We start from the raw sequence: 15,163 nt of genomic DNA on the forward strand, positions 1-15,163 counted from the left end.
ACAGCTTCCCCAATGATAACAATAAACAGGAATGCATTCCTTTAAAAACTAATGTAGGAACCATAACAGAGCAATGTAGCCACTGTAGTTATGATAAACTATGCGGCTGTATGGCCACAGTTAAATTTATTGTCGAAGGCTTTCACGTCCGGAATCACTGGGGTGCTGTGTGCTTTCTGGGCTGTATGGCCGTGTTCTAGCAGCATTCTCTCCTGACGTTTCGCCTGCATCTGTGGCTGGCATCTTCAGAGTTCCTCTGAAGATGCCAGCCACAGATGCAGGTGAGACGTCAGGAGAGAATGCTGCTAGGACACGGCCATACAGCCCAGAAACCACACAGCACCCACAGTTAAATTGCTGACTCCAACACAAGTCAATACCTGTAGACAAAAATACACTTGACAGTTATTCACTTGTGTCAAGTACAAGCACAGTTTACGAGCTCCCAGTGTAAAATGTTTGGTTTGTGCACAGCACTTTATCAGGATACGCTCGTGGAGATTTCTGTCCGATTGTTACTTCTTGCACAATCTTCCATATTTCTGTACAATGTTAATATTAGATATAGAGCTATCCCCCCCCCCCCCCCAATCTGCTGCAGCTCCTGGAGTACATTGTGGCGATTGGCATGTGTAGCCTCGTAGTTTTGCATAACTACAGCGGCTCTGCTGCCCTGCTACAATCCTTACATCCGTTTTTAAAAGAATACATTCCTGTTTAGTGTTATCATCGTGGAAGTGGCGTTTCATGCACACAGGGTTGAAATGCTTATCTGCATTTCTTATTTTCTTCACCATTGGGTATAATGTAAAAACATTTTAAGCCCAGCGTTAACAGTTTTCAGCTCTTTCGTGTACGTGACATACTGTGACCCGCTTTATTTTGTAACCTTAGGTTTCAGCCACCCTCCCCAAATGATTCCCTGAAATGGCTCCAGGGAACCTCTGTTTTCTGGCACAGGAAGCAGGTGTAACAAAGGGTACATACAAGTTTCTCGGGAGAGCAAAAGATGGCCCATTCCCCACTTACCTTAAGCCCCGCGCTACTCTCCTCAAGTAGCGCGGGGTCCAGCTGCACTCCCCACTTCAGGGGCGGCGAGAATGCAGCCGCCCCGATGCTGCCTCTCTCGCGCCCCCTCAGCGCGCGTAATTCCTGGCGCCTTTTGAAATGGCGCCTTTTGATGACCCCGCGCAGAGCGTGGAGTCGTGGGGAAGCCGGTGCACACACCAGGAATTGCGCGCACTGGGAATTGCGCGCAGCAACCCTCGGACAAAGGTGAGTGGGGAAAGGGCCGATGATCCCTTCTCCCTGGGGTTGTTTCAGCACATAAAAATAGGGTGGGCACCTGAAAACCTTTCTCCTCCCATGCTGTGGCTGCAATCAGAATTGGTCTCGTCTGCTTCCAGGAGGCACATAACCGTCGCCGCCTGCCTGACACAAAAGTGTTCGTGGCAGCCACGAGGACTTCGTATTGCATGAATTGCTTCTTATTTCTAACATCCGTATACCTTTGCGGGTACAGTATTCTAATCGCCTGGAACATCTGTATGAAAAGGTAGCATAAAAAGGGTTTGGGATATAAATAAAACGCAAGTGTAAAAGTGTCAGGACCAGAGGGGGGAAAAATACGACATTAGCGACACCTGGATTATCAAGCCTCTAACTTGACAAAATGAAATGATTTTCTGGGAGGTTTTGATTGCATTAGGAATTAAATCACAGTTGTGGGGAGGAAGGGGGGGAGGCAGGAATTAAGAGAAAACCATAAAACAAAGATCGCAGTCCTTGGCACTGAATTGGATGACTTGGCTAAATTGCAAGGTAAAAGCAAATGCAAAATGAACACTTCGTAATCTTCCCCCAGTCTCAGTTGAAGCTGCAAAATGTGGCTCCTGATGCCCATACAACATACTGGCTTGGATCCAGTGTTATGCAAGTGGAAATGTCAGGCAATCTTGTGCCATTCCATTTGCACCAAGATCTCGTGCTGCACCTAGCACTCTCCTTTTAAGTGTCCAGACGTTGGTTGCACAAGATCTTGTGCAACTGGAAGCACACATGGGAATGCAGTAAGTTTGACTTAGTGCAAGCAGTTATCACCATTATTTTTTCTTGTATTTCCAGCTGCACAAGAATTCTAGCGGAAGCAGAAATTTTTGCACTGGATCCAAACCACTGTTGTTGTTTTCAGCTTGTTTTCTTTTACAAACAGAGCCCGTGGGGCTTGTTTTTTGTGAAGGGCATAAGCAGCTCAGAAAGAGGGGGATTTTAAATCTTTTCTTCCCTGCCACAAATAGGGGCATTTGCAAATATTTCACGGCCAAGTATAAAGGCAACTTGGGAATGCCATATTTCAGTGGTAAAACAGCCAAACAGGAAAGGGTTTAACAAATCCTTCTCCTTGTTCCTCTTCATAAAGCACAGCCAGCAGCTGAATTTGTGTATGTGGTATTGATGGGAGGAAATTCTTTTGAGGAATGATCACGGGAAAAATGTAAGGTGTGATATGAACCAGAGAGTCCATCTAGCAGTTCCATCACAGAGGTAAATGAGACTTACAGAAGCACGGGGCCGTGAGGAAATTGAACATGCTAGCCCTACCAGGACCAAAGCGTTCTCCCCACTTGCGGCTGATTCACGTTTGCCTCAACATATAGCACAGCAGAAAGCATAGCACTCTTGTGCGTACAAACTGTGTACACACTCAAGCTGCATTCCTTATCCTGAGAATGGAGTATGGGAGGCTGGATCCAGGCTAAAATTTCTACCGAAAGGAGGGGTGGAGTAATTTTTATCATCTTAGGGCAGATTCTCAATTTACTTCTCATTGTTCCCAAGGGTCCCCTCCCACCCCCCTCAGCAGCATTTTGGAGAGAGCAGGGAGGGGAGGGGGCAGAATTGTTCCATTTCACTGACAAAAGAGCCTCACGAGAACCAGAAATTTAGGCCCCTTCCGCACATGCAGAATAATGCACTTTGAATGCCCTTTGCAACTGTGCAGAATAGCAAAATCCACTTGCAAACAATTGTGAAAGAGGATTGAAAGTGCATTATTCTGCATGTGTGGAAGGGGCCTCTGTCCAGATAGCCTATGAGTATGGGGTTTGTATGTGTGCAGATCCTGTGTCTACTTGAGGCAAATTCACATGGGCAAGGGCGGTGTCTCTGATTTGGCTCCCTCACCCTATGTGTATTGCCCTGCACCCACAATATTCTACATAAGCTTTTGAATGTGTCACTTTTTGAAAAAAACTGTGGAGTTTACACTTTTGGAATATTTTTATTTTATTTATTTATTTATTAGATTTAGGAACTGCCCACCCCGAAGGGCTTTGGGCGGTGTACATCAACCCATAAATCAACAGCGATACACAATAAATAATTTAAAATATACTAAAGACTCTATAAAAGCATAAAAACATAGCAGCATTAAACATACAGTGCAACAATAGTGCAATAATGGTGGTGCCCGGTCGCAAGGCTGGGAGGGGACAGACAGTTCTAAATAGATGTTATATCAGGCGTGCTGAAGATGATATAGCATGCAGCATAGGGGCATCCGGGAGGGGGAATCCGCGGCCGGCCTCACCAAAGGCCTGGTGGAACAGAACGGTTTTACAGGCCCTGTGGAATTCACCAAGATCCTGCAGGGCCCGGACATCTGATGGAAGAGTGTTCCACCAGGCAGGAGCCAGGGCCATAAAAGCCCTGGCCCGGGTAGAGGCCAGCTGCATCATGGAGGGGCTGGGGACCACCAGTAAGTTGGCCTCTGCCAATTGCAGAGGCCTACCCGGGACATATGGAGTGAGACGGTCACAAAGGTATGTGAGTCCCAAGCTGCGAAGGGCCTTAAAGGTTAACACCAATACCTTGAAGGTGATCCGGAATTCCACTGGAAGCCAGTGTAGGCGGCACAACATGGGGGTTATATGCTCTCTTTAGCCCTGTACACTATGGAAGTTCTGGACATTAGGAGAACAAGCTGGTTTTTTTTTTCCCTGTCTGAGAGCACTGGGAGTTTTGCATCCTGTAGGGAAATTGCTTCTCCCTCCAATTTCTCCCCCTCCCTCTGGTGTTCATCAACACCTGCCACTACGAGGTCTTGCTTCCAAGGCTTGCAACCAACTGAGCTAGTGCGGTGTGGTGGTTAAGAGCAAGTGGACTTTATAATCTGGAGAACTGGATTTGATTTCCCACTCCTCCACATGAGCGGTAGACTCTTATTTGGTGAACCAGATTTGTTTCCCCACTCCTACATTCCTGCTGGGCGACCTTGGATTAGTCACAGTTCTCACAGAACTCTCTCAGCCCCACCTACCTCAAAAGGTGTTTGTTGTGGGAGAGGAAGGGAAAGGAGTTTGTACACTGCCTTGAGCCTCCTTATTGGAGAGAAAGGCAAGTATACTTCCAAACTCTTTTTCTTCTTCTGATTGCATACTTGAAAGGCCTTCGTCAGAGGTTCCCAACTACAAAATGGCAGCTGCAGGCGGCAGAGCCACACACAGGCACCTCCTCTTCCCAATATCCTGAAATTTCCCAATCCAGAGTTGGCAACCCTAAATATTGGCCTGACTCAACTTCTTGAGAGCTTTTAGAGTCCTGGAAAAGGAGGGGTTTAAGAAAAAAAATGGAGCTTTTGTACCTCATGTTTCCCCTTTGCTAAGGAAATTGTTTAAGATTTTGGTATATGGGGGGGGAGGGAGTTGCTTGCTATCAGTGATCCCCCTCCCCACTCTCTGTTTCAAAGAACATTCTGTCAAAACATGATTGCTTTCATCTAGTTCCTGGCCTACCTTGTCTTTTACAATGCTGGAACTTAAAACCTTTCCCCACCTCCCCACTCCGCCCTTTGAATTCCCTGCGCAAATATCCCAACAATAAAAGCATCCTTTCATTTTCTGGCTTTATGCCAGCGTTCATTATTTATTTCCTTTGTGCAGTATGATTTTCATTCTGAAATTTGCTTTGGACTCATATACAAACACAGTGAGCTGTTACCTCAGGGATAATTGAAGATCAAAGCCATACAGCGGTTCTTAACTGTTAGTGGATTTTTGAGTTTGTTTGTTTTTCCCCCTTTTCTTTCCAAGACTGAACTAGTAGAGTTGTCTTAAAAGCGAGTGCACAACACTGGAGAACACATCTCAGGATGGCTTGATTTCTCATGTCTCCCGTCCCTTTTATACTATGTATAAGTGTACTTCAATGAATATCTAAGTGCTCTTCGGCTTGCATTTGCAAGGGGGGAGGTGGAGGAGGAGCAATTATGCTGTTGAAATGCAAATTATCTCCCTCCTAGGGCATGCACCAAATTTTCCCTACAAAAATCTGAGGTTTCAAGATTTTCTATCGTATCTCTCTCTCTGTGTGTATATATATATATTTATAAACTGCCACAAATCACAACCAACTTATGGCATTGAGGCAAGAAGCTAATATAGGTGTGTTTCTGCACTCTTACATTCCTGCTGGGTGACCTTGGGCTAGCCACAGTTCTTGGGAACTCTGTCAACCCCACCTACCTCACAAGGTGTCTGTTGTGGGGAGAGGAAGGGAAAGGAACTTGTAAGCCACTTTGAGTCTCCTTACAAGAGAGAAAGGTGGGGTATAAGCAGAGGTGGGATCCAACCAGTTCTCACCACTTCTCTAGAAGTGGTTACTAATTTTTTCTCAGTGCCGAGAAGGGGTTACTAAAGCAACGTCCCTGCCCAATAGGGACTGGAGGTGCGTGTGTGCGGTGGCGCCACTGTTTGAATCCCACCACCATCAGAACCTGTTATTAAAATTTTTGAATCCCACCACTGGGTATAAATCCAAACTCTTCTTCTTCTATCCAAATATTAACAAGGGCTGACCCTACTTAGCTTTCAAGTTCTGGGAAGCTCAGGCTAGCCCGAGTTATCCAGTCAGGGCTTTCCCATCATATGCTTAGGAAGAAATGGGCTTGAATATTCTTGTTTTCTGATTTTCCTTAGCAACAGGCTACACAATCAGGGAGCCACTGATGCTGACATCCCGTCTCATTCTTCCAAACTTTCTTTTAATGAATCAAACCATTGGAATGATCTAGTACAGTATCACTTGCTCTGGCTGGCAAAAGTGAGCTGATGCATGAAAATATATTTAGATCCCACTTTTTCCTAAGTGTTGAAGACAGTTAACATACAATAAAGCCCTATGGCTTTGGGAAGATTCAGCCCTGCAACCCATTAAAAGTGGACATGCAAGGGATAGAACCTGGGACCTCTGGGGTAGAAAGCACAAGCTCTGCCCCTGAGCTTTAGGACAGGGGATGGAAATGCTGCTTCCTTCCTGGTCAAACATGGCCAAAAGAAGTATAGGCTTCCATCCCCTGTCTCCAAAGCTCAGGAGCAAAGCTGGGTCATGGATGGCAGTGGAGTTTGTGAGAGGGCGTAGGACAAGTCTGGTCAGAAGGGGGGCCAGCCAGTGGTGGGATTCAGCCGGTTCGCACCACTTCAGCAGAACCAGTTGTTAAAATGGTGCTTGTAAACAACCGGTTGTTAAATTATTTGAATCCCACCACTGGAGCCAGCCAATGTTGGTGGGCACCCCTTGTCTAACCACCAGTCAGCATGAAGTAAGGATTGCTTTGAAAACCTCTCCCCTGATGAAAAACGTCTCTCCAGACTGCCCCTCAGGAGTCAGACCCAGCTAACCCTGTTTCCCCATGAGCCGTCAGAGGCAGCTCAGGAAGCCACGTGAGCTGTGAATGTCCAATGAAACCTCCTGAAACTTGGGATAGTTCAGGAAGCTATGCCGCCTTTACAGATGTCTGGAGAACCAACAACAGCAACCACAACCAAAGCCTTATATTGGCATTCAATAAAAATACAAAATTGTATAAGATGCCGCACATAAGACATGTACAACAGTCTAAAAATATATCAGAATGTGTGTAGGCTAGATTGGCGAAGTCTCGTGGGCTTGCTGCAAGGACTTTGCTACCAGTTCTAATGTGACTGGGTACTGATTTGCCTAACGTTGTCGGTTTGCAGGGCAAAGTTCCTGTAGCAAGCCCATGAGACTTTGCCAATCTAGCCTACACATGTTCTGATATATTTTTAGACTTGTACATATCTTATGTTCAAAAATTTGGCCTGACAACATAAAGAGGGCAGTAAAAAGGACACGTAGACTCGATTCTATGCATTTATTCCTGGAGGACCAAGTGAGAGGAAACATCAGTTGCTTCAGCTCTTGGGTGAGAGGTGGGACAGGATGGGGTGGGGTGGGGGTGTCACCAGGGCTGAAGGTGGAGTGGGACAGACACTGTCTTCTCAGACCACTGCCTTACCCGGTCCCATAGTAGCGTCAGACACACACACTTTTGCCTGTATTTTTCTTTCTCTGAAACATGTACTTTGGACTCATTCTGTCTCTCTCTTTCTCTCTCCCCCCTCCCCTTCCCTTAAAGGAACAGTACCACTTCTGCTATGACTTAGCCCTGGAATACCTGGAATCCTTGGAGACCAGATAGCACCTTGCCAGGTGCCCACAAGCAAGTGTTTGTTTGGGGTTTGGGCCAGACACAGATTTTGCACCCAGACTTTGAGTAACAGCAAAAGGGAGGAAAAGAAAAACAGAACTCACAAAAGTCACTGGGTCACGACGGCTATCCCTTACCTTCATCTTCCCCCTTTTCTCCCACTCTTGCCCCTATCCCAGGGGGCAGACCAGAGGCCGCCCAAACTCATCCCAGGTACACAACGATGTGTACATGCCATCCGGGAGTGTGGCACCCAGACCTTCTTTGTACGTGTTTTGACACCAGTGCAGATGGGATGAATCTCGTTTTGTCTTTGCCTGGTCATGGCCTGGAATGGACTGATCCTGCGGAGAACCGGAAGAAAAACAACTTCTTTCAGACAAGAGTTAAGTGGTTGTCGGACCTCGTCACTGGTATACTGAAAGCTCCGGCAGGAGACCATCCCCTTTGGGAAATGGCTGGAGGTGCTAAAGGGATCTGTACAGTTCTCATACGCTGTTATAACCATTACCTTTCTCAGCCCTGGACTGATACCTGCCTTCAGAGCGGTTCTGAATCAATCATGCCCTGTGTCCCGGCAGCAATCCTGCCTGGAGGAAAATCCAAGCAGGGGGGGACTCCCTGGAAGCATCTAACAGGGAGAAACCAAATAGGCTGCTCACTCAACAGGCAAAGCTGTCCAGACCAGATTTTGAAAACCACCATCTTTGTGCCTGGGTTTTCCAGTTCAGACAGCTGAAGTTTTTTTGTGTGGGGGAGGGGAGGGGTCTACTGTGTTTTCAGAGTTCCGGTCCTTCTGAACTATTCCCAAGCCTCGAAGCATCTCTCCCCGCTGACCCAGTGTCTCACTGCTCTTCAAATTTGGTTTAGCAGAAAATCTTTCTTCCAGCTTTTTTTTTTTTAGGACAGTCAGGGGTAAGTAAAGCTGAGCCTGCTTTGGAAAGGGCAATGAAGATAACATTCTTTTTAAGAGCCAAGGAGAAGTCTTGGGAAGCTGGCCGGCCTTGTGCTGATGGAGCACTTCAGAGTGACCTGTTTTAAAGATCAGTTTTGCTTGACTGGCACACCCCTCTCCCCTATGAGCCCGACTTAGTTACCAGGCCGGGGGGTGGAGGGTTTGTTGGGTGGCCTTTCTTCAGTGTCCTTAAAAACAGTTAACAGCTAGAGATCAACACCCCAAATCTTCAGGGCTGCTAGATTTGCCATTTCTTCCTTTGTCGCTCTGCTCCATCTGCCAAACAATCTGTTTTGTTCCCTCGCTTCCTCTTCCTTGAAATCGGAATTAGCAAAGGTCATTAGCAGAGGAGGCCTGCCACAGGCGGTGTTTTGCAGGGGGAAAGGGTTTTTTACGCTTGCTTACCAACAAGATAGGGAAACTACGTAGTAGGAAGGTAGAGGAATTCCCAGCAGGACCAGCTAGGGGAATAAATTCAAGCCTCCTTGTTGGGGTTTGCAGGTTTATCCCCGCTGTGCAGGCAAGTAAAGCACAGTTATGTGATTGCTGAGTTGTCATAGCACATGTCTGAAAAGCCCCGGCATGCATTTGCAAGCATAGCGGTGTGCGTCACACAGACCAAAGACAGTGGCTTTGGTATGGCCAAACCAGAGAAGACCAATGACTGTATCTTTCGCTTGATTTTCTTTTTAGTACCTGCATGGGGTGGAGAATTTGAAATCTTCCTTGTTCCGTGTTTCTGGCCTCCCAGGCTGGTATTTGGGGAAAATGGCAGATCTGGCCTGGAAAGGTAAGGGGAGGGAGCTAATGCCCATAGTCCCAATCCAATTTGCAATGGAAAAATGCGCTGCAGATCCCATCTAGGTTTTCCAGCATGCAGCCTTTGCCAGAGTTGTTCCTATTAAGCCAGTAAGCCCTTATCGGACAAAGCGTTGGTTGCAGTAGCAGGGATAAGAGCAACTGTTACTGGATGTCATTCCCTGGTGACCTTTCACATTTATACTCCTGTTGCTTTTTCTTTTTTTAAATCCTACCAACCATTGGGATCTCTAGGGAAATTTAGGCCTTCAGTGTTCCAAGAAAAGCAAATGGGCCCTGAAGGACTTTGTGCAAAGAACCAAATAATTCCATCTAGCTGAGAGGCACTCTTGCCCTTGTGCGAAGATTAGGAGATAAGGAGAATGTTTTCTTACTCGGGTTGGGAGGTGGAAAAACTGATGGAACCAGTGCAATATTAAGATCTATTCCATGTATTCCTTTTTTTTCTGAGCTGGAGATTTGCAGCCCCATCCAAGAGCTGGGAGTCCAGCCACAGCACCACAGCCACTCTCAGCCATCTCTCCACAAGAGGCCTCCCTGCAGCGTAGAAAGAAAAATCTCCCTGCATTGAAAAATCCTTCCTACTGCCAAGGAGCCTCTATTGGGATCAATAGACTTATGGCACCCAAAAGGGTGGCATAAGTCTAAATTCCTGGCTACCTGTGTAACGCCGCACATGGCCAGGAGGCCATGCCCCTGACCGGGCCCTGTTATTCCAGGGAGGGTGCAGGGCTGCTGGTGCCACATCTGACACCCAAACACAGTGCTGGGGGGTGGCGGCCACCACACACCAGCATAATCACCCCTCCGCCAGGGTAAGTGTCCCAGGGAGGCCAAATCTACCAGCACAGCTGTGCGCCACTTCCACTGATGGATTTGCTCCCTGCCCCCCACACAAGGGTCCTAAGCTGGTCAGTGATAACATTTCTGAATGGCATTGTTTGGCTTCCTTATGTAGGCACCCAGGTCGAAAACATAATAGTTCATGTTGTTAACAGCTGGCTCATAAAAAGGCCATGTCTGTGCCGCTGACTCTGGGCACAAGATGAAGTCTTGGGAACGTCTTCTGGTCCTTAGGGTCACAGAGGGGTGCCTGACAGTGCCGGGACTCTTAAATCTCAGGCGCCAAAGGGGGTGGTCTGAATAAAGTTTCAGAGGCGGGGCTTCAGCATCCAACAGGGCTCTTCTTACTTCCGCCCTGACTAGCAGAATAAATTAGGCAAAACTGGACAAATTACGCAAATGTGTTTCATTTGCACAATTTATACCAATTGCCGAATTTCCCTTCTCTGAGGGAGTCATTCTAATTCAGAACGCACATCCCCCCAAGCATTAATCTTCATGGTGGAAATGAAGATGTAAACTGGTTCAAATGCTGGGAGAGTTTCCCAGAGAATGACCGAAGTATTGTTTTCCCCATCTTCCCACTTCGCACAATCTTGTATACAATTAAAAAAAAACTGGAAGCCATAAGTCTTTGGAGGATGCTTGCTAAAATCCATCAGTTTCAGGCCTGTCAAACACCCCCAGTAAGCGGAACAAGTTGCCTGAGGTTGTGCTGGTATCTGATGTCCTACTACCAAGGAGCTCCCCCCTTGCAGAAGCAACTTGGCCATATGGATCTTGTTCTCTGGATCAGAAGGGGTGGGTGTAAATTGGATGTACATCCCAAGGCGTGTTTTCATGTGGACGTCACCCATCCCGTACGCACTCAGAGATGCACATTCCGGTGCAAGTAGTCACAAATATATTAACGACTGGACTTGAATCGGGCATCCCACCCTGAGGTCATTTATAGTGAGGAGATGGTATTTCTGGCCTTCTTCTCTTCCCTAGTTGATGAAGATGATGGTAGTTTGAAGAGAAACTACTGGTTCTCTTGCATTGATCTGTTGGGAAAAATTAAGGTGATAAAATGGCATGTGTGTGTGTGTGTGTGTGTGAGGGGGGGTGTCTTTTGATATTCCTTGCCTTCCATCTTATGCCTCTTTAAACCTTAGCTGCAAAGGGTATACACAGTCCTACCTGCTTGTACCTGTCCACACCTGGCTGTGAGGCTGATGCTTGGAAACTTTAATTGGGCTATTTCATAAATGAATTGACTGCTTTCATCCATCCCATCAGAGACACAGATTTTGTATAAAAATGCTAATGCCTTCCATAAAGTCCAACAGTTCTTACAGAGAGCTATCCTGCCAAGGAATCTAGGGCCAGATTTGACCTGTGGAGAGGCGAGATGGAATGGTAAATCTCTCCAAACACACTGCACAATGATGGTTAAGGCAGGACTTGTTTTGTGTGGTGCTGATTTTCAACACGGGGCAGGAAGACGTAGCCAGAGATGAAGATGCTGTTACCCTCCTTTGATTTCAGTGGGGCTTGATTGTGTTTTCAGGGCTGCTTTGGATGTCACATTTTGCACTTAGGTCCCTTAAGCTTAAAGGGCAAACCATGTTTCTACAGGTACACAACTTTCAAAAATGGTCAGAGTGAGCATGTAGTTTGTAACTGAGAAGCTGTACATGAACACAGAATTTAATGCCAGTGTCCCTGGGTTCTACACCCAAAAGAGATGAGATGCCAGAGAAGTGGTCCTAGCAGGCTCCTGTGCTTCTATAAATGAAAAGGTTCTGCTGCCTCTTTGTTCATCCAATGAATGGATTCCCACATTGCGTCATCTGAAATCCCTGGCCTTCTACCGATCTTAGGATACTGCCTGATTTGATGAAGATGACCAACATAGCTGGAGAAGTCAAATCCTTCTTGTGTAGAAGATCTTAATGACTCGGTAGACTGGGCAGCCACAGTATTCAGTGCGCTCAGCACCAAATGCCTCCAGTTACAGATATCTCCCAGCCCAGACCTGGATAATCAGCAACTACCATATAGCATAAGCAAAGATTGTCTTAACTCAGAGTTCTTCCATGTCTATAGTAAAAGTGAGCAGGTATTGAATGTATCGAATGGCCATAAAATTTTCTGCAGCTCGGGGGATCATGCATGTTTATTACAATGAACTGAGTTCCAGAAAACAAAGGATTCAACAGGAGTGTTTCGAGTGGCAGAAAGATTTCCATCTCCAGAGTATGACTTTTTCCTCTTCTCCCCCCTCCCCACCTTCCAATGTAGGCCAGAATGCCCCTCAGAATGAGATGTGATTCAGGGGGCATTTTGGTATGTAGTGAGATGGAGCAGTTGAGAAAGACCTGTTATTCACGGAGAGTTCACCGTGCCATCTTTGCTTTGGGGCATGTTTGCTGTTATTACCCATTGCTCTTTTCCCCCACATTTCTCGCCCTGTCTGCAGTGGGGCAGGCATTACCCTTTACCCTGGGGGTCAGTGCGTTTCTAGTTGCGGGGCATCATGTTCATTTTCTCATTGGATTGACAGCTCTGCCCTGTACAGTCCAGACCAGCCGCATTGAATGTGATCAGATATCCCCTCCCTTTCCTCCCTTGGAAAAAAATATCACTTCATCTTAGTAGTTCAATAGCTATAATAATTCAAATATCATATGCAGCTGGGCATATTGCGATTTATCTCACAACTTGGCTATTGAGATTTCAGGAGGGAGCACTCTTTTCACAAGTGGCGGTCTGGAGGGGGGCGAGGGGGGGCTCCAACGCAAGTAGTTATCCGGCAATGAGAGGAGAACTCCCCCCTTTTGGAGGGGAGGGGAAGCTTTCGTCATGACTCTGAGGGTCACTGCCACATCTAACGTTCCCACTATGGCTGCCATTCGTAATTCATCCTACCGACATCCCCTCCCAGCCTGCTGATAACGGCAACAGCTGGGAGAAGTGAGAGGGTGCAGAAAATGGGCACTCCACCATTTGGAACCAAGCGCCATCTTTTCAAATGCTACAAAAGACAGCAATTTTGCAGTGACTGTTTATATTGATATGTCACAGATAACAAACACTGAAGTAATCACAAATCTGATGAAAAGATTCTTGGTCCACTGTTTCCATCCTCTGGTGGGAGGGAATGGGAGCAGCGATGGCAGGGCACAGACCTCTGTGAAACAGCGTGATTCACCTTTTGGAACATTCTCCTGATCCCCGATCCTCTCTTTTCCCTACAGGCTGTGACGCAGGCAACATGTTCTGTATAAAACAAAGTGTTTAATTTCCTGTCTGCCCAAGCAGCCAGCACTAACAATAATCGTTGTGTATCCAATTGCTGCCTGCTGGGTCAAAAACCAGTTGGCTGGGGAGGGGGGGAAGCGATCAAGGCAGAAGGAGGAGGAAATAAGTGGCCACAAGGAGAGAGGCATGCACAGGAATGCAAGGGAGGGGGAGGGGTGAAGCTAGGTAGGCTGACAGAGGTAAGATGTCCCGGGCAAAGCTCTGCCACTGGCAAATCACCATCTCTCTGGCAGTGAAGAAAATTAAATGTGTCCTTAAAGTGTTGTTGCTTGGCACGGGGAAACTGGAAAGTGAATGCGAGGCTCGGGGAAATATGTCTGTGCAAGAAATCTTGCCCTGACTTGCATTCACCCTTGTCATGAGGCAGAAACCTGGGCATAATCAACAAAAGTCATGCTCTATGGGTGGAAGTTTTCTGCCGCTTGAAATGTTCTGGTGGATCAGAACTATGATTTTCTTGCTGCTGTTTCTAAATCATGGTCCACTACCGTCCTATGTTAAGTTTAGTATCCAAAGTGCAAAAGGTGACTTGAATGATGAACCGTCCCTTCCTCTGGCTGACAGGTCTGTATAAGTGTCAATACTTCTGGCAAGGGTAGGGTGAGTAATACACAACTATGCAGTCTAATTGCATTGTTATATTTACAGTTGCCGTGCCCCCAAAGCCAATACAGCCAAAAGCATCGTGGGTAGTTGGAGAGAGGGCTAAGGTCAGTTGATTGATTGGCTGATAGTCCAGTTTGATTACCTTATGACTTGCCTCAAAGAAGCTAAAGATTTTGAGGGATGCCGGGATTAATAAAATCCATACCTGGCTTTCATTTGGGGAAATTAACATCAAATGTCCACGTTTCCTATGAACCAGATGTCGCATCTCATCTCTTAGACAAATTGCATTTTCTTAAGAAGACCCGCTTAGTACATCTCGCTCGCCTTTTTATTTTATTTTTGGCATATCAGCAACTGCCAAATCATTCTGACCAGAGGAGAAAAGGGGAAAATCTGCCGAGTTATTTTCTACTGATTTATTCAGAGCTCACAGGTGAACTGTCACCCAAAAGATATGCAAAAAAACCCCACAACCCAGATACAAAAACACACTGCTGTTTCAGTGCTGAGGAGACGGGGGCGGGGGTGTGTGTGTAAAGACTAGATATCTTTTTTTGAGAACTCCATCTTGCTAGATGTTTGTTAATTTTTACTCTCTCAACAAGGGCAAATATTTTAAAAACAAAACCCAAGTGCTATAAAAAGGTAACTACTTTCCAACTCCCTCAGAGATATTCATCTGCCATAAAAAACAGAAATGTCCTGTTTATAGACATATGTATATATAGGCCTATGTGTATATATGCTGTTATTAATATGGATAATGTTTATCAGTATTACAGATTCAGTGGTGCTTTTTTCCCTTCCTTTTTAATAAAAGTCAAATTAAAAACCAATGAAATAAAACATTTTAAAATGGAGGAAACCATTGCCAAATTCTTTCTTTTAATCACAGAAACTTTTACAGATGTTACAGACAAGTGACAGAAGGGGTTGCCTATTTCTATTGAAGGTACAATGTTCCTAGTCTTAGTTATCAGTGGGGTGGGGTGGGGTGGCTACCTGCATTGGGAAGAGAACCAGACTGAACACACCAGAGAAAGAACAGCTGAGATGTATCTTGGCTACTGCCCGGGGATAGGGCAGGGAGAGGAGCAGGCTCAGCGCCGGCATCCAGCCCAGCT

General features: G+C 46.3%; 1 protein-coding gene across 8 annotated transcripts in view; it reads left to right on the forward strand.

Annotated features, from left to right (window-relative positions):
• The window catches only part of PTPRU (protein tyrosine phosphatase receptor type U), a 488,373-nt gene extending 473,474 nt beyond the window's left edge, over positions 1 to 14,899 (forward strand). For all 8 annotated transcript variants that reach the window (XM_048499773.1, XM_048499774.1, XM_048499775.1 and 5 more), the window contains one exon: positions 7,436 to 14,899. In XM_048499773.1, the coding sequence (XP_048355730.1) occupies positions 7,436 to 7,498 (63 nt within the window). In that variant the 3' untranslated portion in view covers positions 7,499 to 14,899. The remainder of the gene's footprint in view (positions 1 to 7,435) is intronic.
• The last annotated feature ends 264 nt before the right edge of the window (positions 14,900 to 15,163 follow it).

This window comes from Sphaerodactylus townsendi, linkage group LG06 (assembly GCF_021028975.2).
Source record: "Sphaerodactylus townsendi isolate TG3544 linkage group LG06, MPM_Stown_v2.3, whole genome shotgun sequence".
NCBI lineage: Eukaryota > Metazoa > Chordata > Lepidosauria > Squamata > Sphaerodactylidae > Sphaerodactylus > Sphaerodactylus townsendi.